Source organism: Octopus bimaculoides, chromosome Z, assembly GCF_046866305.1.
Source record: "Octopus bimaculoides isolate indiv1 chromosome Z, ASM4686630v1, whole genome shotgun sequence".
NCBI classification, from domain to species: domain Eukaryota; kingdom Metazoa; phylum Mollusca; class Cephalopoda; order Octopoda; family Octopodidae; genus Octopus; species Octopus bimaculoides.
In genome coordinates this window covers 35372241-35399268 of record NC_142944.1, presented here as the reverse complement: position 1 = coordinate 35399268, position 27028 = coordinate 35372241, and the positions used below count along the sequence as shown (strand labels likewise).

The 27028-nt window shown below is 37.3% G+C and overlaps 2 protein-coding genes across 3 annotated transcripts in view; one reads left to right on the top strand and one right to left on the bottom strand.

The window, feature by feature from the left end:
- LOC106870287 (uncharacterized) overlaps positions 1-3388 on the top strand; it is a 157562-nt gene extending 154174 nt beyond the window's left edge. The window contains exon 11 of the mRNA XM_014916308.3: positions 2957-3388. The gene's annotated coding sequence lies outside the window, so the exon portion shown is untranslated. The remainder of the gene's footprint in view (positions 1-2956) is intronic.
- A 4463-nt stretch (positions 3389-7851) lies between these two features.
- The window catches only part of LOC106870286 (MORN repeat-containing protein 3), a 21308-nt gene continuing 2131 nt past the window's right edge, over positions 7852-27028 (bottom strand). Inside the window, exons 2-5 of one of the 2 annotated variants that reach the window (XR_016244753.1) lie at positions 23600-23754; positions 16450-16609; positions 13175-14092; positions 7852-9846 (exon numbers count right to left, since the gene is read on the bottom strand). Coding sequence is in view for 1 of the 2 variants with exons in the window: in XM_014916306.3 (XP_014771792.1) it covers positions 9778-9846; positions 13908-14092; positions 16450-16609; positions 23600-23754 (569 nt within the window). In the remaining variant the exon portion in view is untranslated. The remainder of the gene's footprint in view (positions 9847-13174; positions 14093-16449; positions 16610-23599; positions 23755-27028) is intronic. The other variant, XM_014916306.3, reaches the window with a different exon arrangement.

Below are 27028 nucleotides of genomic sequence, written 5' to 3'. Positions count from 1 at the left end.
GAAATATAAACCTTTGAAATCATTTCAAGAAATCTCTTTAATTTTGGAATACATAATTTTTTTCAGGTAGTTATGAGTTGGTTATTAGTAAAAGTTGACAGAAATCCTTAATGGCTATATATAGTATAACAACTGCTACAATGAATAGCAAGTGAAATATCTTGAAATTACCTCCCTTTTTCTCTGTGTTGGTAACAGCTGCTGCTAGGCTTTTGTTTTCTTCCTCCTACTAAAAGGCAACTTTCAGTTCATTTTAAAATGTTTGCATAATGGCATTCAGTACAACAGGTCACTTGTGACTGCTTCTGGTAACATGTACCCCAGTATAATGTGTTGATTTGTTAGATCACCAGAGACTAAACAGACAGTCCTACAAATCTTGGAGTGTGAGGCAAGATTTTCACACACCTTGTTGGAGGATGGAAAGTCTGGTCCATCCAATATTGTCAGTATAAATACATGTTAAACACACATAAAAATTGAATTTACACTGGATTGCATAGAGGAAACCCAATCATCAATGGTCAAGTTATAGGGGCAGAAAAGCCCTCTCCAGTAATGTCTGTTAACCAGTGGGCAATAAGATAGCTAGATGAAGATGAAGTTTTATTGAGAGCTTGCCATTTACACGTAGGATTGGCATCAGAATGTGTTTATGTACATGCATTTTCTATCACCTGTATGATGTTTTATTCATGCTATTACTGAAAAACTGTTTCTTGTTGTAAAATCTCTGAAAATTAACTTTAGCTTTAATCATGGATTTAGAGGTGAATAGATTCAATTTATTTCAGCTACCCTCATTTATCACTTATCTGGGATAACATAGCCTGCTAATTGGAAATCATGTTATAGTTATCATGAATTGATCTGTGATGACACAAATTAGTGACCAGTTAAAGATTCTGCTTGGCACACAAAAGCACATCCCAGTGACCATCCACAATGCTTAGGACAACTTGGGGGTCTCAGAAGAAAATGTATTTTTCTCCATATGTTCTCATTATTCATCTATCCGCAATTCATTTAAGAGTGTTTTTTTTTAACCAAACACCAATAATAAATGTAGATGTTCTTGCTATTTCTAGGTACCATAAATGTTTTGAAGTGACATTAATTAGTATATCACAATTTCTCTCCATAAGATTTCATCTCCTCTGTGAGGCCCAGCATTCCAACATCTGACTCCGCTACATCTTTTCGCATCTTATTCTACTACAAGTAGAATACTACATTTCTTCATTCAGTATTTATCATCTATTCACACCACATGTCAAATCTGGTATCTTTAATCTGCTACTCTTTTAACTTTTGCTTCATCATCATCATCATCACCATCACCACCACCATCATCATCATCATCGTCGTTTAACGTCCGCTTTCCATGCTAGCATGGGTTGGACAATTTGACTGAGGACTGGTGAAACCCAATGACTACACACGGCTCCAATCATTTATATTAATATATTTCCAGCAGTTTATATTCTTCTCATTTTCCTTTAGCATCCATAAATCTTCCATGTTACTGTTGTTTAGCCATAGGTCAACTCTGATTCAAGATAAAAAGTGATCCCAAGTCATTTTTTTCCCCCATATATTTTGGCTATATTAACCAATATGTCCTTTCTTTTTCTTTAAAACAGTATCATGGTAATTAAAAGAAATTTAGCTGAAGTATCTAATAGGTATAGAGTTACAATTTTTGTTGCTACAGTTGTGAAGAAGCAATAAATTGTGACACATATCAGCCAGCAGCTACCTTAATTGCCACAGGGATTTTTTCTTATAATTTCATTTCATGTTTTAAAACTGCCATTGGCTCATCAATATTGATATCTAAATCTAATTACTATGTAGTATTGTAGTCTTTATTTCATATATCACCATTTTCACTTAGAGACAAACATATTGTCACAGATGTTATTGAACTTCCTTTCTTTCTTACCCTAGCTACTAAATAGACCCCTAGACAACAAAAATTATCAACTACTTCTAGTGAGACATCTGTGCAGTATACAGGCATTTTCACTGCTAACTACACCTGTACATCTGGAGTCAATGTTCTCAGTCTACCAGAATTCCCATCACACTATCTATGTACTCATTATTTATATCCAGTGCACTGTTTGAGTTCCTACTTGTTCCCTTTCCACATATCAATCAAGACCACTTTTCAAATGACTCTGGGATTTCATGCACTTAGTCTTTAGACTGGTGCTGGAAAACCCTTTCACCATGGGTAAAATTTCACACATATTCAAATTTGAAATTAAATTGTCTTCTACCAAAGTCTCTAAAAACCCATAGGAAAAGAAGGCCTAAATCCCAAACAGTAATTTACTATAAGTTGAAAACTTATGAACTTTTATAAATAAAGATTCTTTATTTTTCTCTCACAGTTGCACTCCTAAAGGATCTTATCTTCTTTAATTGACCCTTTATATTAAAAAATATTTTCCACTCTAACTCCGTACAGTGCTTTTAGGTCTCAAATATTTTATGTAGGACATTGACAGATTCTGAAATAAAATCTAGGCACATATCCATGCTCTCTCTTTCATACATAAGCACATAGATTAACACACTAGTGAACACTTAGCTGTAACCTAAATCAATCAATTCTAGCTTCATCTTCCATAGGGAACTTGAACAGCAGTCTTAAGCCTTTCAGTCACACATAGCCTTTTCAGTATTCACTAAGCAACACTCTCAACATAAATACATACAGGCATACACATTTATATATATATATATATATATATATACACACACACACACATAAATGCATACACACATGTATTCACAAATACTTTCATTCACACATATGCACATACATGCACGCACACACACAACTCACTCACTCACACATGCACAATGTCCATATGAAACTGATTTGAATTTCTTGTTTAAAATGTTTAATGTTTTAGTAAACACCTGGAATATTTTCTTGGTACAGGTCTTGCAAGAAGTCCCTCCATGAATGGTGTTTGTTGTTGGATAAAATAGCCCATGAGATTTTAAATGATTATGTTTCTTCTTCAGTCACTACACATAGCTTGGCAAACATTCAAATCAGGAATTGTTATCTAAATGTCATCATGAAAATACATTTCACCTTTGTAATCATAACAGAAACACTTGAATTGAATTAATCATCGGATTGCACAGATTGTCACTTTACGTAAAGTTTACCAAATCATAAACTGAATGAAATTAACAAGAAGACTGTAACAAGTCATCATGTTCCTTCTGTATCATCCACATATAGTAGAGTATATCCACTAATATTCATGCCTGAGGATTGCTTCTGAGCATGAAACTCTGAGTAATGAGATGTAAAATGGCCTGAGCCATAAATCAATATGAAATAAATTTACTCTACATCAGGTACTGATTTCTCTCATTTAAAAAAAAAAATTTGTCTGTAAATTTATTTTGTGAATAGAAATACTTGTAAACACAATTCCATGATTGAGTTTGTTGATCTGGCAATGGTTTTTAACAGAATACTACATTCTGTAGTGGTGAGTGGCTAAAAACTGTATAAATGAATTGCTTTTTAGAACAGTGCAAATCATGTATAGAAACGCTATCAGTAAGGTGAAAATTAGCAGCAAGCTAAGCAAGGAATTTAGCATATGGATGAGTGTCCATCATCGCCCAATTTCACAGAATGAAAAATGGTAAAAAGGTCTCCTGCCTTGAGTTGGCAACCAACTCCTAAAAGAAACAGCTCAAACTCTACTGGAACTTGTGCAACCCCAAGACACTTTCTATACCCTGCCTGGTGGCCAGAATCTAGTATATACCAGGACTCTGTCTATGTATCTGTTCTCAACAGCTGCCTATCCCCCCAAAAAAGGTAGATTGCATGACATTTGTGTATAAAGTGTTATGTTGCATAGTAAAGAAACATGGTCACTGGATGTAGATGATACGCAAAAGCTGGAAAGAAATGAGGTGAGTAAGTTCTGTTGGATGTGTAATGTTTGTGTGTATGAACAACAGAACACAAATGAATTGAGAGGAAAACTGGTTATAAAAGGAATCAGATGTAGAGTGCAAGTGGAAAGAAAACTGGTTGCACAACAAAATATGGTGTCCTTACAAGTAATTAATAAGTACGCATCAGCTGCCATAAATATGCAAAACAGGTATATCCAATAATGTTACACTGCTATATTTAGTGGCTATTTAAGCAATGAGTTCATGGATGGTTAATGGGTTGGATGTGGTGCAAAAGAAGGAGTAAGAACTCCTAAATCATATGCATATTGGATGGACCCAAGGGGTAGGGGACTGAGGTGTATGTGCCCCACTCAAAAAAAGAAGTGCACCCTTCTAAATAATGTTATAATGCCCTTTTCTCCTGGAATTGTATTCCCTTCTGGCCTTGTGCCCTCCCTTCAAAAAATTCCTGGGATCGTGCCTGCATATTACATCCATTATTTATTTTTCTATCTTTGATTGCATCGTTTATGTTACTCTTTTACTTCTTTCAGTCATTTGACTGTGGCCATGCTGGAGCACTGCCTTTAGTCGAGCAAATCGACCCCAGGACTTATTCTTTGGAAGCCTAGTACTTATTCTATTGGTCTCTTTTGCCGAACCGCTAAGTTACGGAGATGTAAATACACCATCATCGGTTGTCAAGCGATGGTGGGGGGACAAACACAGACTCACAAACATATACACACACACTCACATATATATATACATATACATATATACGACGGGCTTCTTTCAGTTTCCGTCTACCAAATCCACTCACAAGGCTTTGGTCGGCCCAAGGCTATAGTAGAAGACACTTGCCCAAGGTGCCACGCAGTGGAACTGAACCCAGAACCATGTAGTTGGTAAGCAAGCTACTTACCACACAGCCACTCCTGCGCCTATGTATACATATTTGTATATGAAACATTTTAATAAATCAGTGCTGGCTATAATTTCTATAGAAAATCTGTAGAGATAACCTACATATGATATATATATATATATATAGGGAGACAGAGAGAGGGGGGGGGGAAGCAGAAGAGAGAGATCATCCTCATCACTATCATCATTTAACATCCATGTTACATGCACGCATGGGATGGACTGAACTCCATTGTCAGTTTTGGCATATTTTCTATGGTTGAATGCCCTTCTTAACATCAAACACCTTACAGTGTGTAGTGGGTACTTATTTATTTATTCATTTATTTTTTTTTTGCACCACTAACACTAGTGAGATCACCAAGTAAGTTGCAAGATGGAAGAATGAAGAAGCCCTTCATTTAATGGGAGTGGAAAGCAATATCTTAAACTCTATATACACCAGTTTGAGGAAAAAAGGGAAAATATAAGGGGGTGGGGGCTGAAAGATTCCTGGCTTTAAGGGTATCATGAAAGGCATAGTCGGAGGTCCAACCTTCCGAGTTCTTTAACAGGGCCTAGATTCACACACATATTGCAGCAGTCCTTCAGTTTTTCTAAGAGAGGAATATGCAGAATAAAATCATAATTAACTGATCCTCGTGTACTCTCTTTGACCCAAAGCCAGGAACTTTTCAGTAACCCCTCATATATCTAGCTATGTATATATTCTTTTAAGTATATACTCTTTTATTCTTTACAGTCATTTGACTGTGGCCATGCTGGAGCACCACTTTTAAGTGAAGCAAATCAATCCCAGAACTTATTCTGTGTTAGCCTAGTACTTATTCTATCAGTCTATTTTGCCGAACTGCCAGGTTACAGGGACGTAAACACATCAGCATCGGTTGTTAAGTGATGTTGGGGGGACAAACACAGACACATACATATACAAACATACATATATATATTTCAGATATTTCAGTTTCCATCTACCAAATCCACTCACAAGGCTTTGGTCGGCCTGAGGCTATAGTAGAAGACATTTGCCCCTGGAGCCATGTGATTGGGAAGCAAACTTCTTACCACACACCCACTCCTGCACCTATATATATATATATGAAGTTTAATCTACTGTGCTGTTGCACTAATCAACAAATGAACTTATAGAAATAAAAAAAATTAATAAAGAAATAAATTCAAATACTTTGTTTTATAGAGAAGCTCTGACAGTCACCCTGCACTTTAGTTGATAATGAAGTAATCCAGCAAGCAATAGTTATATGGCTCTGTTAGCAAACCTGTTGTTAATTCTAATCCTAAAGTGTTGTATATAATGTCTCAATAACATTTTACATTGAAAATGTTAGCAGTTAACAATAACGTACCTATTCATTCTTAATACATTGATAAATTTGAAGGTGAATATCAGATCACTGTTGTATTTTGTCATTGGAGAACCTCTAAAAGATGATGTGTGATTCATTGATGTAAGAGAACTTTGAGATGGTGTTTCAATCCCGTTCTATGTTTCCTCAGTCAAAGCCACCCTGGTTCAATGAATTTAACAAGAGAGTACAAGCCCTTGTTTACAGAAATCAACACAGGCTCTTGTTTATAATACACAGCACTATAAACAAGAGACTCTAGCTTACAGAAAATTGCTGAGGCATGCTGATGTTTGCCAAACAGCTAATAATATATGAAGAGTATGCAAAGCAGTAACAATCCAAACAATAACATATCTATTTATTCTCAAAAAACGTTCTGGCAAATTTGAATGTGAATATGATTACTGTTGTTTCTCATCAGCAGAGAACATCTCCATTTAGGCAATGAGTGTTCTTTAATTCTTTTTTTTTTTTTTTTTTGGTTGATTTCTATAAATAAGATACTGTACTCTTGCTAGATTCATCAGGCCAGGGTAGCTTTGAGTGAGAAGATACTCAATAAGGTTGAAATATTGTGTTATCTCAAAGACTCCTTACATTGGCGCAGGAGTGGCTGTGTGGTAAGTAGCTTGCTTACCAACCACATGGTTCCGGGTTCAGTCCCACTGCATGGCACCTTGGGCAAGTGTCTTCTACTAGAGCCTCGGGCCGACCAAAGCCTTGTGCGTGGATTTGGTAGACGGAAACTGAAAGAAGCCCGTCCTCGCGCATGCACAGATATTCATCTCCCTTTTTCACTCTCCTGTCTTAGAAAGAACTTTTCCCCCACCACCTCCTCTTCCGGTCTTTTCACAATGTAACCTCGTGGGCATCGGTACCATTTTCCTCTTTCTCCGTTTTTCCATTCTCCGAACTTTCCATCTTTCCGACGAAGGGCTACGCCCGAAACGTCATACACTCTCTTTCCTTTCCCGAGCGTCCAATAACACTATCCGTATCACGTCCTCACTTTGTTGTTTTTTTGTTATTGCTTTTTTGAACTTATATATATATATATATATATATATATATATATATATATATATATATATATGTATGTGATGTGTGTGTGTATGTTTGTGTTTGTCTCCCTAGCATTGCTTGACAACCGATGCTGGCGTGTTTATGTCCCCGTCACTTAGCGATTCGGCAAAAGAGACCAATAGAATAAGTACTAGGCTTAGAAAGAATAAGTCCTGGGGTTGATTTGCTCGACTAAAGGCAGTGTTACAGCATGGCCGCAGTCAAATGACTGAAACAAGTAAAAGAGTAAAAAAAAAAAAGAGTATTGGTGTTATGAGCACTGGAGACACAAAACCAAGTGATCAGATATTCATAGCTGAATCTGCCAGAACATACTAAGAATAGATACATTAGTGTTAACTGTTAATATTTTCAATGTAAAATAGTGGTAATGATGATGATGATTGTTTATTTGTTGTTAGGACTCTGGCTGTTAATTTGAGTTCTGGCTGAGTATTTCTACCAAGATATGTGATAAAAAAAAAAAAAGTCAGTAAGAGCATACAGCACGAGGATCAAATATAGCTCTAGAAAGTTTCCAGTGTTGAATTCAAAGCACAGGTTTATTATTTAAAGAGTAAACAATGTATGTGTGTGTGCACATGCGGGGATGAAAGTAAATCAGAACAATCAGGCTTGATGTGAAATGGCTATCTGGTAAGCTGAAACAATCATCATTCTCTACATTTTTTAAACCAAAATATTAGTGGTGGGGATGGGAATGACAGAGACATTATGCATGAAAGTCGAGTTTTGCCCATTTTTTAATCTCTGCCGAGTGTTTCACAATATTTAGGAAGGCATAACCAGAACTAAGTTAAATGATGTGTAATGAAGAATTAAAATCACTATAATGTTGTTATATTTTTCTGTACTAGTGGCAATATGTTCAATACAATTAGCAGAAAGATAAATAATGTAGAATTAATGCTGTCAGCCTTAAGTATGGAAGGCCAGAATGTAACACTTTGTATCAACAATATTATTTTAGGTATTTAATGAGAAGTTTAAATTGAAAAAAAATCAAAACATAATACTTAGATATTGTCATTATTAAAAAATGTATGCATAAATTGAAATAAATAAATGCTTCTGTTCATGAAATGCTATGATTGTTATAATAATCCATCATTCATCATCATCATCATCATCATCATCATCATCGTTTAACGTCCGCTTTCCATGCTAGCATGGGTTGGACGATTTGACTGAGGACTGGTGAAACCGGATGGCAACACCAGGCTCCAATCTAATTTGGCAGAGTTTCTACAGCTGGATGCCCTTCCTAACGCCAACCACTCAGAGAGTGTAGTGGGTGCTTTTACGTGTCACCCGCATGAAGGCCAGTCAGGCGGTACTGGCAACGGCTATGCTCAAAATGGTGTCTTTTATGTGCCACCCGCACAAGAGCCAGTCCAGGGGCACTGGCAACGATCTCGCTCGAAAATCCTACGAAGGCCAGTCAGGCGGTACTGGCAACGGTCACTTTATCTTGGAAAAAAAAACAACAAAAGAATTAAATAATGAAAGCATTTAAACAAAAGTATAATAGTGTTTAAATTCTGCCTTACATCTTTTTACATCCCTCCTTATTCAAGGCTGACAGCAGTAATTCCATATGTTTGCCAGTAAAGATAAAATATTTAACTTTTAACTGGTATCAAGTTCAAAGGTCACTTGTAAGTTGGCTTTTTGTTTGGTTCGGGATGTGTGAATTTCTTCAAGGTATTTTAAACAGCATTTACAATAAATCTGACTAAATACTTCTTTCCTTTTTGTCTATGTATTGTAATACTAAATAAAAGTTTCAGAATATTGTGGCTCATACTTTGGATTTTTCCATGAACTTCAACAGCCATAATCAAAAAATGTGAATCATATATCAGTGCATAGATTACACAAGGATAAATGTAGTAATCATGAATATATATACACACACACATACACACATAAATGCACACACACACATACACATAAATGCACACACACACACACAAGATAAATATCAAAATATTTCAATAACTTCATCTGAGGATATGGTTTGATTTGTTAGGACCATTTAAACAACTGTAATGACAAACTTAAAATACCAATCATTATTTTTCTGTTATTATTTCCACCATATGTGGCTTCTTTTTCTACATTATAACCTGAATCCAGATTCATGCCACTTGATTCATGCCAGAATGCATTTTAGGAATATGGGAGTATAATGTGAATCAAATATTAAGCCCCAAATTGTTTGGTAACTTATCATGCATTTTAGCAGATCACTAAACATGTTTTATATATAAAGATATATATATATACTCATTTGTATTGAGTACTTTTATTTCTTATTTGTATATTCAGATGTGTGAGTGTGTATGTATGTGTGTACGTGCACATGTGCACGCACGTGTGTGTGTGTGTACATGCAGTTTTAATGTGATGTTTAAATTACAGTATAAATAAGAAAATGTCCTCAGTGTTATTCATATTCGGGTAGAAAGCTTTTTTCAGAAGCAATAAGAATGGAATCGGAATTTTTCACTTCAACCTGCAAAAGTATAACAAACAGACAATATTATTATTATTATTATTATTATTATATTATTATTAACAACTTTAATAATTTTATTTTAACATGTAAAAGTTGATAGTTGTAATAGAGACATTAGTCTCTCACTATCACCTTTCAACATAATTATATATGAAGAAACAGTAGAACAATTTAACAACATAATAAAAATAAGTTTTATTTTTGATGATGCTTGGTTATATAAATCCTGTGTCACTCAGCTTAGCAGCCACTGATTAAGTTGTAGTTGGTATTGGAAAGTTAAGAGCTTCCTTGATGCCTGCCAGAGAAGCAAGTAGCTATCACCATCGAAGGCATCGTGGTGAAGAGTGCTTCAATGAGGAGCGAGGTGTTGTCACGTAGAAAGTCTCTCGCTCAACTCACTTACAAAGTGAAACCAACTCTTTAAGTACTAGTTTTACTACGCATGCGCACTCGAGGGGCTTCCAATGGTGAAGTCCCTTGCGCAGAATAGTACTTCCTCAATGGCAGCTATAATTTCGCGCCACTACAAACAAAATATAACCACACTTGATTCTACATTACCACATTCCACTTAACCTGTGATAGACTGGTGCCTTAACCCCGTGAAGGTTTATTTCTCATCTTCTCTGTTGTGTTTCTATACACAACACTATATTCTACATTGACACAGTCCACCTAGGCACTGGAAATATATACCAGATTGATCTTTAGAGACTAGTTACAATAAAATTGTTTATTATTATCATCATTTAGTTTCTGTTTTCCATGCTGACATGGGTTGGACAATGGTAGACAGATCTTATTCACTACTCAACACGAGTCATAAATTTCAAGATGCAGCTCACAGATGCAGTTTTTTTTAATATTTGTTTAGTATGGAAGAAGGACTGACTATGTCTTCACAGATCATCTTTGACTGGTGAGATTGACATAAATAATGTTACTCTTGAATAGTTAGTTGCAAGGTAAAAGTATAGCAAAAGTATGAGCAGGAGTGGATTTCCAGAGGACAGATGTTCTGGATAAAAGCACTGGATATACTGGTCTGGGTAGGGCCTGTGAGCAGAGTTGGGGTAGATACATTATGGATAACTAGAAGAGGAAAGATAAATGAATCAAAAGTGTTTGAATGGAGGTTGTATGAGACCAGCCAGCTCTGAGGAGCAGAGGCCATTATAGTGAAGGAAACAGGACATCTGTGGGCCAAAGGTTGGAGTGAGGTGGCTTGTGATTTCATGCTAATAAGTTGGGTGAACTTTACAGAGTATGGTCTAGGATGGCTATTGAGTGTAGCAACAGTGCACGCTCAGAAATGGGAGTAATAGTCTTCCTGTGTTAGTCTCACCTTAGTCAGGTAGGAAGACAGTGCATGATTCTAGAACATTTAGAGTATTTACAAATGAAAATATTTAGAAGGTGGTGAGCTGGCAGAAATGGTAGCATGCCGGGCGAAATACTTAGCAGTATTTTGTCTGCTTTATGCTCTGAGTTCAAATTCTGCCAAGGTCGACTTTGCCTTTCATCCTTTCGGGGTCAATAAATTAAGTACCAGTTGCATACTGGCATTGATCTAATCGACTGGCTCCCTCCCACAAAATTTCGGGCCTTGTGCCTAGAGTAGAAAAGAATATTTAGAAAATTTCTCTAATAATCATGATATAGAGTGATTTTATGTCAATTACCAATATTGTGTAACAGTGGCATTTAGTAGGCACTTTGAGTGCCTTTAGTAGTATCCTTTCTGTTGCAAACATTCTAAATATCCTAAATGATCTAGAATCTTGCATCTTGTAACAGAAAGGATACCCGTACTAAAGGCAGCCATAGTGCCTACTAAACACCACTGTTACAGAATATTTATAATTGATTTAGAATCATTCTATATCATGATTATTAGAGAAATTTTTTTAATATTTTCATTTGTCAATATTCTTAACGTTCTAGAATCATGCACTGTCTTCCTACCTAACGAAGGTGAGACCAACACAGGAAGATCATTATTCCCATTTCTAGAACCTTGTGGTCATTGTAATAGGTGTTTAGTAGTTGTTAAGAGTTGAAGTATTTTCTGGATCTAAACAAGAAGGTCAGCATTTGTCATGTAGTTTAAATATATATTTGATGATGCATGATCCTCAGTGACAGTGGAACTCTAGCATTTGTAGTAATTCTGTTAGGAGAGTATTGTAGTTCGCTTGAAGCATTGTGTATTGTTTGTAAAGAATAAAAAGTTTAGAATGGTACAACAATGCACTATAGAACAAAAAATGGACTATATACCTGTTGTAATTTGGTTATCTATAGTCCGATGATATTTCAGAATTACAATTCCTTCTTCAGATCTTCTTTGCTGGAGTCTCTGCTATAAACTGTGTTCCAACGGTTTTCTTTTTTTTGGAAGCGTCTCAGTAGTGGTCTCACGAAGCTTCTTCCGGAATTCCCCATGAGAAGTGCGTGAGGTCTACTCAACACAACACACACGAGATTGAAACATAGCAGAAAACAGTTTATAGCAGAGACTCCAGTAAAGAAGATCTGAAGAAGGAATTGTAATTCCGAAATATCATTGGACTATAGATAACCAAATTACAACAGGTATATAGTCCATTTTTTGTTCTATAGTAATTTTGATGTTTTCAGTTGTGTGTTGCTCATGTTTAAGGGTGGGTGTTGTATATGTATAGTGATTATGTCTTTGTGCTGTTGAAGAAAACAAGATTGACATGATCCCATTGGAGAATATAAGTTTTGAAATTTATGCACATGTAGGTAGTGTTGGTTTGGTATGTGGTGTCTCAACCCGATATGTTGTTTGTTTTTTTGTTTTGCTTCAGATAATTGGGAATTTTCCCTTTGTTGCATTCCCTGTAATACCATCTCACATTGAGGTGCAAACAAGCCAAAGCTGGGGACCCTTGCAGTGTGTAACCAATTGACCTGCTAGAAGTAATATCCAAGATCACCTTCCATCTTTAAGAAAAGCAGAACATATTGGTGAAAAGTGTTTATTATCTGCACAAGAGTAAGCATTATTGGAAGTGACAGTAATAACTAGGTTGTTAATGTATAGAAGAAAGAATACAGAACAAAACTAAGCTTTGAGGCAAACTGGATGTGCTAGAATGTCGATCAGCAACAGTTCCATGCACACACAACTCTACAATCTAACAAGAAGCCACTGACCCAAAATGTGAGACACAGATGGAGCCCTATGCCAAAAAAGTATATCAAAAGATATCACATATGCAAATAAATATAAAGTATACCAACAAAAAGAGTATAACAACAAATATAACATAAATTAACAATTAGACCTACTCACCATAACAGAACTGAGATCCCAAAACCAAGGTGCCACATAAAAAGTAGGTGCTGGTGCCATGTAAAAATCACAGGTAATGGTGTCACGTAAAAAGCAATGGTGATGGTGCCATGTAAAAATCACAGGTAATAGTGTCACGTAAAAAGCAATGGTGATGGTGCTACATAAAAAACACCCAGTATACTCCATAAAGCGGTTGGCATTAGGAAGAGCATCCAGCTGTAGAAACCAAGCCAAAACAGACTATGGAACCTGGTGTGATTTCAAGCCTTGCTGGTTCATGTTAAGCGATACAACCCATGCTAGCATGGAAAACGGACATTAAATGTTGTTGTTGGTGGTAATAATGATGATCATAATGATGATATATGAAAATAAATCATGTGGTTGTTAGTTTGTTTTTTTTTGTTCACAAGATGGTTGGTAATTATATTTTATATTTTAGTTAGATAGGAAGACAGTGCATGACTACAGGAGAACTTCCAAAACTATGTGTGAGGGAGGGAGGGAGGGAGGGAAGTATCTTCAAACAAATGATGTGTCTCAAATGTTTGCAAGAGAAAGGACACTACTAAAAGCACCCAAGGTGTTTCTTGTATAATCCTTTCTGTTGCAGGCAAAACTATAGCTAAAATCTAACCTGCCTTTTGGTAGTTAAATGACATATGGTCATATGTCATATAGGCTATCAAAAAATATATTATATGATGGAATATTAAATATAAAATATTACCTGAGGTATAGGATATTTAGTAGGGTAAGGAGCACTGTCTCTACTGAAATCAATCATTGTTCCACATTTTGGTATGTCATCAACCCAAACACCTTCATACAATTGGCCAGAGTCAAGAAAGAAGAACTTTCCTCGGCCGTTTTTCATGTCTTTTTGCCACAAACCTTCATAACGGTTTTCATTTGCTACAAAACAATAAATAGAAGACCTGACAAATTTAGAGTTAATTAACAATAACAACAAGGACCACAACATTGTAGAACATTCAGAATATTTAGAAAACTTCTCTGATAATCATGATCTAGAGAGATCTTAAGACAATTACAAATATTCTGTAACAGTGGTTACCAACCATTTCAATCCCTTATACCTCTAGGAAATATTTTATTACAAAACTAATATCACTGAAAAAAATGAAGAAAAATAAAATAAGCTGTGGATACAGTGCATAAAATGTAAATGTAAATTGATCAATTAGTAAAAAAAATATGTTAAACAGTAAAATCAATCTCAATTGTGAAGATAAATTCAATGACTTCTTTGTTTTGGCTTATAAATTCTGATTTTATCAAATCATGGATCTTTTTTAGGCTTGACTGTGGATTCAGGATATTTTTAGATTTTGTCTTGATTAATAAATGACAATTGAATCCATATTCACACAAGGATGTTGTCTTAAAGATACAGTCATTGGTCCTAATCTTTTAAACCTACATTTAAAGTTCTTGGTGTGCTTGGTAGAATAAAAGTATTCCAAAGAGTGAGTTAGTAATTTTATTCTAGAAAGTAATTATAATACAGTATATACTTTGTTCTTTGTCGTACACCTCAGACTATCATCTCAGATCCTCTGGCAATGCAAACACCCTAGGTTAGGAACTTTATGTAGTCATTTGACCTGCTAGAAGTGATACCCAATTGTATCCTCCTGTCTTTAAAAAAGGGATAATACACCGGATAATGTTAGTCAACTGTGTTAAAGAAATAAGAAAAGATGGTCAAGGCTTGAATGGCTTTGATCCAAGCTTTTAGCCAGTCACTGCCATCATGGAACAACAACTACAGTACCAACTAAATGTCTTGAAAATGAAAGAATTATTTGGACAAGATTCTTGAAAATAAAAATATTTGTGTGTGTGTGTGTGCAGTGTGCATATGTATGTGTGTGTGTGCACATGCATATGTGTGTGTTTGGATGAGTGTGGGTGCTTGAATGTGTATGTGTTGTGTATGTGTAGAGTATATGTGTTTATGTGCATGTATGAAGGGGTACCCAAAAGTAACCAGAAATGACCTCTGAGGGACAAACTCATTGTAGTTCAGGCTTCCACCGCTAGAATCCATTTGGTGTGATCCTCAGGCATCAGTCTGCTGACCAGCATTGTTCAGTTAAGTCATACTGCTATGTGGTGCATCTTTGTTTTGCAGTACTTCTCCCCTGTTTGTCAATTTTTGCAATGGCTGAAACGAAGGAACAGTGTGCTTCCATAAAATTCTGTTTTCTGCTGGAGAAAACGGCAGCTGAAACAGTTGTCATGCTTCAAACAGCATACAAGGCTGCTGCCATGAGCAAAACACAAATTTATGAATGGTTTCCATGCTTTAGGAATGGGCACTTTTTGCTTGAACACCAACCTTATTCAGGGCGACTGTTGACCTACTGAAGGAATGAAAACATCATGAAAATTCACGAACTGATCTTGGAGGACTGTTACTGAACAGTTGACAAACTTGTTGATATGACTGGTGTGTCCTGGAGCTCCTACCAATGAATTTTGAGCAAGGAATTGCAAATGAAAAGAGTTGCAGCAAAATTTGTGACTTGCTTGCTCATGGAAGATCAAAAGCAGTCATAACTGAATATGTGTCTTGAACTGAAAGAATAGTTGGAAGTTGATATGGACCTTTTTTTTTTTGAAGGTCGTCACTGGTGATGAAAGCTGGTGCTACAGAATTTGCAGATGTGGAAGAGATGAAGAAAAAGAATGATGGAGGTGCAAAAAAGCATCACTTTGCAAGTGTTCCAGGACTGCTTTGAACAGTGGAAAATGCGTCTGGACAGATGCATTGCTTCAAATGGAGAATACTTTGAATGTGGTAAAAGTATAAACATGTAAAACTGAGTGAATTAAATAATACTGCAAAAATTCCGGGGTTTTTTTGGGTACCTCCTTGTATGTGTGAAGTGTCTGTGCATATATGTGGTTCCAGGTTCAGTTCCACTGTGTGGCACCTTAGGCAAGTGTCTTCTACTATAGCCTTGGGCCAACCCAAGCCTTGTGAGTGTATGTATATATATCATCAATGTACTCTAAAGTACAGAGGAGTAATGTATATATACATAATAAACTCACACAACTTATGGGTTTTCATAGGTTTCATCTTTGGTTGGCCTGGAGCTATAGTAAAAAAAAAAAAAACTTGCCTATGGTACTAGGCAGTGGTAGTGAACCCAGAACCATGTGGTTGGGAAGAAAACTTCTTACCACACAGCCATGCCTATGCCTATATTGTCAAATATTTTAGAGAAAAACCATCTCACCTAACCGTAACATGCCTTGTCCATTTCTCATGTCATCATACCATTCTCCTTCATAAATACTGCCATCAGCATAATACATCCGACCCCAGCCACTCCTTTTGTCACAATACCATTCACCTTCATAATATTCATCTGAATTGTAAAAATGGGAACCATATCCCTGAGAAAGAGAAATGAAAAAGAAAAAGATAAAAGACAGTGAACTATTTACATAGATTTTTAGATAGTTACCATTAACAGCTTACACACAAAAACAAAATAACATTTTAAAATTAAATTAAATTATTTTAATTCAGTTTCTTAATAATAAGTTTTAATTATAAAGATTATGAAAATTACAGTTACAAAAATTCTATCACTCATCATGAAGAATATACTTGGAAATAATCCTTGTTGTTGTCATCATTTCTAATGTTCACTATCCAGTCCATGCAGTGGGCTGGATAGAGTTTATTGTGGCAGATTTTCTATGGCCAGATGCCTTTCCTTTCATCAACCCTCACTTGTTTCCAAGCAAAGTAATATTTTCCCTTAGCCAGACATGTTCTCATAGAATACTGCATTACAGAGATACTCATTTATAACAACCACGTGGTGTCAAGATAAGGGGACACAAACATACACACATTTACATGCACATACATACATACATGCACGCATACATACATACATACATTGTTGGCATTCCGTCGCTTATGACGTCGCGGGTTCCAGTTGATCCGATCAACGGAACAGCCTGCTCATGAAATTAACGTGCAAGTGGCTGAGCACTCCACAGACACGTGTACCCTTAACGTAGTTCTCGGGGATATTCAGCGTGACACAGTGTGACAAGGCTGACCCTTTGAATTACAGGCACAACAGAAACAGGAAGAAAGAGTGAGAGAAAGTTGTGGTGAAAGAGTACAGCAGGGTTCGCCACCATCCCCTGCTGGAGCCTCGTGGAGCTTTAGGTGTTTTCGCTCAATAAACACTCGTAACGCCTGGTCTGGGAATCGAAACCACGAGTCCGCTGCCCTAACCACTGGGCCATTGCGCACATACATACATACATACATACATACATACATACACACACACACACATATACATACATACATACATACATACCATCATCAGTATCATTTGATGTCCATGTTCCAAACTGAGTTACAGAAATTTACAGGATTTGATGGGTTCAAAGACTGCATTTTTGTTGTAGAGGAGCTGCATGGCTAATCACATTTAGGGAAGAGAGCTAGACTGAGTCAGAAGGAGTTGCAAAGAGATCAATAATGGTGATGAACTATCCAGGTAGTCCCTCAAGATATGAGGTGAGTAGAAGTATGGGGACAAAGAAACTGGAAGTGTGAGTGGGTAGGGGATTGTAAGAGTGTATGGGGAGCAATAAATAGGGGAAATGGGATAGAGTATGGGCGGTAGGCAACAACTGTAAAAATTGAGTAGAGCTGAAGGGTGTACAACAGGCTTCTTTCAGTTTCTGTGTACCATATTCATATTTTTTTTCCAGAAATTCGATCTCTCTACATCTATAAGTGTAGTAAAAGTAACTTTCTAGGTATTACATCAGATCTGAATTCAGGATTATATTATTCATATCACAAGTCTAATGAGAACCTCAATTATGTCTATAGACTATTATACCATCCCAGATTATGTTGTCAATAGAATAGTTAGGAATATCTTGATTAGGGTCTCCAACCTTCTTGTCAATGAACAGATTTTCTGCAAAAATGTGGAACGCTATAATAAGTTTCTTATGTGAACCAGATACGATAATATTATTAAATTTATCCTGGACACCAAGCTCAAACTGTCTCTGAAGGGCTGTAGAGGTATGGAAAATCTTCACAGTACTAGTGGTGGAAACTTACCAAATAGCTTGCCTACTCAACAAGGGTCAAATGACCTTGGAACCTGTAAGCCAACCCCAGTGGGTCAAGTGGAACAACTCACCACAGCAATAACCTGACTTCCAAGCAGTATAGCACACAGCCCATCTGGCCCAGTGATGACCCCAGGCATACTAATTGTGGGAAAACTGAGTGGATGTGTTGCAACACTGGTTCCACATGGAGTACAACACAGCACCTAGAACAGAGCCCTTAGGGCATTAAACAGAGGACCCTTGACCACCACATGGGGAGACTATCAACCATGATGGTAGACAGAAGAAGAGAAGGGGATAGGTAATTGGTTACAGTCCACCTTTCTCATCTAATGCCAAAACCAACATTCCCAGAAACAGTTTCCAGATATTTGCAAAAGCTTTTCTCCTTTAGTATAGATACCATAAAATTTTCAACAAGAATTCATTCAAGCTATCCACACCACATATGGCCAGTATTATAGCTGTTTCAAATAGGCTGAAGTGTGCTAGACATAATGTGTGGACCTGCTTTGGGGAAACAGTAGATTCTGAGACTGCCTTTAGTGTTGACCCCAACCTGGATCGTGCACACCCGAGTATCCACTCCAGAAGAACCTATGGGAGCAGGAAAGGTCACAGGACAGGTAAAACTTCCAGAAATTCCTTGGTTATGTGTGTGAATCTGGACCCTACATCATAGGTTGCACCAGCCATATATGCATCCCACCAGTCACTGCCAAACAGGAGGTGCCCAACAAACTAGTCTACCCCAAGGCCCCACCACCTGGATATAATTGCTACACTTCTGTGGATTGCTTCTTGGGTGGGTAATGCATACATACAAATATTGTGTTTAAATGTGAGGTATTTAATTACACACTAGAGTAGAAAATTCTAGCTCCCCAGCTTATTAGTTTTTAAACAGATGTTAAATGATGATGAATCACATTTTAACGCTGTGAAACAATGAATTTCTATGCACTGGTACTCCTCCAACCAGGGATTTAAGCATTCTGTTCCACTAGCTGAGTATATCCATAGATTAGATGATTATAGGATTATCTGTAAACTGAATTGGTTGGTACTGGGAAACAAAATACCCAACTAGGGAGGTAGATTATGTACAAGGGGATAGTTGGAGATTATACTAGCTAATAGTAAACACGTGATTAGTTTAGTAGTTAGAGTCGCACTCATAATTGTAAGATTGTGGTTTCAATTCTTGGCAACATGTGTTCTTGAGCAAAACTCTTCATTTCTCATTGCTCCAGTTTACTCAGCTGGCAAAAATGAGTAATCCTGCAATAGATCAGAGTCCTGTCCACTGGGGAAATATATACACGCCATAGAATCTGTGAAACTGGCTTTATGAGTTTGTGGTTCAGGAAGGAGCCACAAACTCATAAAGCAATTGTTGTTGTTATTAATGTCACTGTCATGGTCATGTCTACTAAGATATAGGAAAGTGTAACCTTGAACTTCTGTGATTTGTTTGTTTGTCTCCTGCTGCATTGCGCCACTGATGATGTTGATAATTTGCATAATGGGAATATATTGGGTCATTTCATAAATAATGTGTTTTTCAAATGCATGTACTAAAAGTCAGAGGGGGATGGGGTAAACTACCTGAATCAACTTGCTATAAAAGCAAGTAGTAATTTTATCTTAACCTTATTCTTAGTGCAAGTTTTCAAGAGTGCAGTTTGATTTTAACAGTTATTTTTTCAAAGCTGTAATGGAAGTGACAAAGGAGCATATTTGGTATATTTTGCTTTATGAGTTCAATAAAGGCAACAATGCAATGGGAAGTGCGAGGAATATTAATGCAATACATAAGAATTGGACAATAAGCATAAGCCAGTGTCAACAGTGGTTCCAGAAATTCCGAGCTAGAAACTACAGCCTGGAAGATGAACCTCATTCTGGAAGATCTGTAGAGTTTGACAAGGATGTCTTGCAAACCCTGGTGGAACAAAATCCCATGGAAACTGCTGAGGAATTAGTAGAGAAGCTTGGATTTGGTCATTCAACCATTCATCGACACCTGAGTGCCATCCAGAAAAGTCAGCTAATTGGGTCATTTAGTTCCTCACAAACTTTTCGAGCCTAATCGCGTGCAGAGAGTGAATGTGTGCTCTTCTTTGCTGTCACATCTCACAAATAAACCTTTTTTGGACTGAATAGTGATTGGTAATGAGATATGGGTTCGCTATAAAAATGTTAAGCGCTGAAGGCAGTGGGTAGGAGAAGGAGAAACACCGGCACCCCAGGCTAAAGAAGGTCTTCACCCGTGTAAGGTGTTGTTATTTGTTTGGTGGGATATGAAAGGTTTAGTCCTCTTTGAACTTGTAAACCCAAACCAAACGATAGAAAAGGAGATCTACAAGCAACTTGAGTGGATTAAGTCAGCGCTAGAAGAAAAACGACCATCTTTGGTTTCAAGACGAAAGATGTTCTTCCACCAGGATAATGTTCGGCCACATACAGTGAGGATGACATTCCAAAGGCTGGAGTAGTTTCAATGGGAAACGATGCCCCACACACCATATTTGTTGGACATTGCCTCATCTGATTATCATTTATTCCGCAGTTTTCAAAATCATTTGGACAGAAAAATATGAATTCTGTAGATGAGGTCAGAACAGTACTGGAGGAGTATTTTTTTGTTATGGATAAGTGAATTTTGGAAGAGGGAATCTTGCAAGTCTACCAGATAGATGGAAGAGCACTGTAGGAAATGAAGGAGAGTATATTTTAGATTAAAAAAGAACTTTGTTTATCTTAATTTTGAAAAATAAAAGTATGGAAAAAATGCATTATTTATGGGATAACCCAATATTTTGAAAATTTAATACCATTCATTGTATTTTTTGCTAAACACTGAAGAAGTAGATTAACAAGATTATATAATGTACATGCACACACACAAACAATGAGTGATAAAATGCTAGTCTAAGTGTAATATAGATAGTCACTAAGTAGTACTTAGAGAGATCAGAATCTTGAACTCCAGCATCACCAGGGTGAGGTAGTCCAGAGGTAGAAATATTGGCTAGAAAAACAATGAAAATTGAGGGAGTACAGAAATAGAAAGACAGATAAATGATGACAGGTGTAATGAGTGTATTTATATGGAAAGATGTGTATACAATTTACATAATGTAATCATGTCTTATTTTTACAGCTGTTTCAAATGGTTGATGACTGGTTGATATAACAATGCATTTTATGTAAGCAAGTGCCATACTGAGGCAATATTTGTAAGTATATATATAAGGCGGTGAGTTGGCAGGATCATTAGTATGTTGGGCAAAATACTTAACGGTATTTTATCTGACTTTATGTTCTGTGTATCAATTGATCACTGAGGTAGGTATAGTTGACTTACCCACTACCCCCAAATTGCTGGCCTTATGCCAAAATTTGAAACCAGTAATGTAAGTATATATATATAATGTAAGTATATATATAGTATCAACCAGTATGGAATTTGATAGTTCTGTGCAGCAGAGGCACATCATTCCCTTCAGAAGATAAAAGGCAAATTTTAGAAAAAAAAAATGGTTTGTTCTCTAAATCATAAGTTATTTGTTAAAATGCTAGTTCTAGTTTAGTCCCATTCTTAAACTGTCATCATGATCATCATTCATTTTTCAATGCTTACATGGTTCGGATGGAATTTATAGAGGCAGATTTTCTATGGCTGGATGCCCTTCCTATGACTAACTGTCACCTGTATCCAGTAAGATAATATTTCTCTGGCCAGACATGTTTCCATGGAAGATTGGAAACAAATTGCATTGCTTGCATGATAGTCAATTGCATACAACTATCATACTATATCAAGACAAGGAGGAGATAGTAACACACACATATATAGGTAGAAAGGCAGAAAACACTAATAGGGTGGGGATGTATATATATATATGGGAGAATTTACGAAAAAAACAACAACAGACGAGGACAGGTGGTGTAAACAACAAAAGGATGTATTAGTTTAATGCTCGGGAATAGAGAAAGTCTTTAACGTTTCGAGCTATATATATATATATATATATATATATATACGGCATAGAAAATGCAGAATACAGAAGAAAGAAAAAAAAAAAAGAACTCCTCTCAAGTAGGGCAATGAAACAATCTACTTACCCCATCATTCACATACAACATCTCAAAACTCAGGGCATATCCTACAGCTTGTCCTGATCTTTAATTTTTGGAGGAACCCCTTACAATACATATCATCACATTTGTAAATTATGTTGCAGGGAGTCACTCACTGTATTATACCAAAATGAGACCTCTTCACTAAATCAATTCTCTGATGTAATCTTTGCTTGTTGACAATTAATTCTACAGGACTTTTGCCCATTACATAAAATCATGGTTACTTCTCTTTGTCTTAGCTAAAATTCTCTTTTACTGATTGTAATTTCTTTCACCACTCCCTACTCCCTTACCATAGTGATTAATTTATCACATGTCTCTGTTCTTAACTGTTTTATCTTGTCAGTGAGGTTTCTACATTGGTCCTTCTGCCATTTTACATTGACAATGTTACCTCTTCAGGCAACCATTAACTTTATCTTCTCTGTCTAGTCTTTGTCAAATAGTATCATCTCACATCTCCCCTTAACCACCCTTTCCATTTTACTGTTCCCTCAGCTTCCTTGAGCCCCTTCCTCATCACTTCATTCTGTTCTCATGAAACCTCTCTTGTACACGTTGCTATGAAATACATGTTTGCCACTTTGATCTTGGTGAGGGATGCTTAACTTACTTTAACAATTTCATTGGAACTATGACATCATGCAAATACTATGTATGAATATGTTTATTATGTAAGTTATCTTTGTCCCGAAACAGCTGTTGAGATAGGATTTTACATAATTCTTGTTTTATTTTATTTTTTTCTTTATTCTGGAGCCTGTATTTTGTACTCCTACCTGTGTTAATCTGCCTTTCTACCTCCATAACACCTTGATAATAATTGTTCTTATAGCTAACTTTCAAAGCAGAGGCACTACCTCTGGATGATGAGGTTGGTGTTTAACTTCCCAACTATTTGAGTACTGCTCAGGGTTAACTTTACATGTTTACTTCACTTTCACTTAACTCACCACACACACACACATATATATATATATATATACATACAGGTATATCATCATCATTTAATGTGCATTCTCCATGCCAGCATGTATGTGTGTCTATGACATTATCTATACTTAACTTTGCTTATGGCATATATTATAACAGATTTATTTTTTTATATCTCACATGTGCTTTGTTGTTTTTCCATCCACCAGCATACTGTTTCCGGAGACCGCCATGACCATCTAGAATACTTAGGGTTCCAAATCCATTTCTTTTATCATAACTCCAATCTCCGTCGTACATATTTCCAGAGCTTTTCCATTTGTAAGTTCCTTTGCCTATTTCAGAAAGAAGAAACATTCCCATAAATTTTAGTTTTACTACTACTACTGCAGCTACTGAAACAGATTTTCTACAATTGGATGCCCTTCCTACTGCCATCACCAATGCTTTTTATGTGGCACCAACACCCATACCAATGTTTTTTACATGGCACCTTGCTTTTAGGATCTCAATTCTGTTGTGGTGGGCAGGTCTTCTTGAGTACAACACTGTGCCACAAATCTTGGTTCTCTGTTATCACCTTTGTAAGATTCAGCATTTTGATATCAGTCTTCAATACTCCGTCCCTTGTCTTCCTAGGTCTCCCTCTTCTCAACTTCTTTCTACTTTAAGTGACCAGCACTCCTTTATGCAACTGTCCTCATCCATCTGCATTACATGACCAAACCAGCACAGACTCCTCCCTTGCACACTGCATATAATTTCTTTTATGCCCAATTTCTCTCAAGACACCAATACTGTTGCACATGCACACTCATGCTGCACATCTAGTGGAGCATACCAGTTTTATTCCTATCCAGCCTTCACATGTCCTCCACATCCATAGCCCACATCTCACTACCATGCAGCATTGCAGTTCATACACATGCATCATACAACCCTTTTTTTCACTCAGAGAGAGGTAAAAGCTCTCTGAACTTTCTCCATCGTATTCTTATTCTAACAACTACACTTTCTATACAACTTCCTCCCACAGCTGATTAGGTCACCTAGGTAGCAAAAATCATCCACAACTTCCAGAAAACCACTGGGACATTTAAGAAAATCACTTTCCTGTGTACCTGTGGTCTTTATGGCTCCTGCACATCTTCCACATCCAACCCTTTTGTCTCTGTTAACCTTTCTACTATTCCACTGCATCTGTTGTGCAGGTACACTGAATGGAACTTCTGCCTACACCCTTCCTACATATCGAGCAAGGCCAATTACCAGAAGGGTGAAGGGTCCTGTCTAATTTCTTGCTTACTAGGACCTTGGTCTTTGCTAAGTTAACTTTAAGACCCTTTGATTCCAGGTTCTGTTTCCACATCTAGAATTTCTAATTTTGTTACAGATTCTGCTACAACAGCAAGACCATCAGTATATAGTAATTCCTATTGGCTTCCAGTCTTAAATTCCTACGTTATGATCTGAAAGACAATGATGAATAGGAGTAGGATGAGGACAGACACATGGTGGACACCTACCTGTTACCCATGGCCAACACTTACCTTACTAACAGCACCCCTGTACATGGCCTGAACTGCTTTCACAAGCCATTCATCTATCCCTAGCTTCTTCAGGGACCACCATATCAGAAAGTGAAGTCCTCTGTTGAAGGTTTTTTCTCTAGATCAACAAATGCCAAACACAACAGCTTGTTCTTAGCTAAATACTTATGAGGAGGGGGTGCTGAAAAGTTCCTGGCTTTGGGCAAAAGAAAACACAGGAAAATCAATTAATTATGATTTTATTCAACATATTCGCCTCTCTGATTCACACACTTATTGCAGTGGTCTTTCAGTTTTTCCAAGTCCTGTAAAAGAACTCCAACCAAGCCTTTCATGATACCCTTTAAGCCAGGAACTTTTCAGCACACCCTTGTCTATATATGTACATACATAGATGTGTGTGTGTGTGTGTGTGTGTGTGTGTATCAAGCAGGTTCAAAGGTCCTTCCTGAGCGATAGGCTCATATTTCCATTTCCTGTGGTGTATATCATATTCTTGCCTATGGATAGGACACTAGTCCGGCACAGAATTACCAATATTTACCAGCTGAGAGGACTGGAGCAACATGAAATGAAGTGTTTTGCTCGAGAAGACAACACATTGCTCGGTCCAGGAATTGAAACCACAATCTTATGATCATGAGTGCAACATCCTAATAATTTTGCCATGTGTCTCCACCCCTACCCTGCCACATGTGTGTATGTATACATAAATGTGTGAGTATATATACACACACACACACACATATATATATACATATATATGTACACATACATCATCATCATCATAATTTAATGTCCGTGGTCCATGCTGGCATGGGTGGGATGGTACCACAAGAGCCAGCCAGGCAAAAGCCTGCACCGGACTTCTTTGACTGTTTTGGCAGGATTTTTACAGCTGGATGCCCTTCCTAACACCAGCCACTCAGCAGAGTGGACTTAGTGCTTTTTATGTGGTACAAGCACAGGTGAGGTGAGTAGTGCTTTTTATGTGGCGCAAGCACAGGCGAGGTCAGTTTGGCAAGGTTTTTACAGCTGGATACCCTTCCAAATGTCAACCACGTTACAGTGTGGAGTGGATGCTTTTAAGTGGCACCTGCACTGACAAGGTCACCAAGTACTTGGAAGAAAAAAACTTTTTAGAGGGGAGGAGGCATTGGAGGAGGTGATGATGAAAAGGTTATAGTGAGACAGATACAGGTGTCTTGTTGAAGAGGAAGTACAAGGTTACCCGGCCGGAGAGAGAAAGATCAGGAATGAAGACAGAAACAGGTGTGGTACTGCAAAGAAAATATATGGCTGCTCAGCCTGAGAGAAGTGCAAGAGAAATATATATATATATATATATATATATATATATATGGAACCTGTGGAAGAGGTAGAGCCAGGAAGACTTGGGATGAGGTGGTGAAGCATGACCTTCGAACATCGGGCCTCACCGAGGCAATGACTAGTGACCGAGACCTTTGGAAATATGCTGTGCTTGAGAAGACCCAGCAAGCCAAGTAAGACCATAACCTGTGACCTTTGCCAGGGGTGTAACCAGCCCACTTATGTGTACCTTTCCTTCATTGGACACTAAACTCTGCTTGTGAAGACCTGTTGAGGCAAGTGAAATCGAAATCGAACCAAATTCGGTGACTGGCACCCATGCCAACCTTTCCTTCATTGGACACTAAACTCTGCTTGCGAAGACCTGGTGGGGCAAGTGAAACCGAAATTGAACCAAATTCGATGACTGGCACGTATCCGAGTGTGATCATTGCCAGAGCAGCTGTCTGGCTTCCATGCCGGTGGCATGTAAGTAGCACCATTTGAGCATGTTCATTACCAGCGTCGCCTTACTGGCACTTGTGCTGGTAACGTGTGAGAAAACATTCGAGCGAGGTCATTGCCAGTGCCGCTGGACTGGCTCCTGTGCAGGTGGCACGTAAAATACACCATTTTGAGCATGGCCGTTGCCAGTACCGCCTGACTGGCCTTCATGCGGGTGACACATAAAAGCACCCACTACACTCTCCGAGTGGTTGGCGTTAGGAAGGGCATCCAGCTGTAGAAA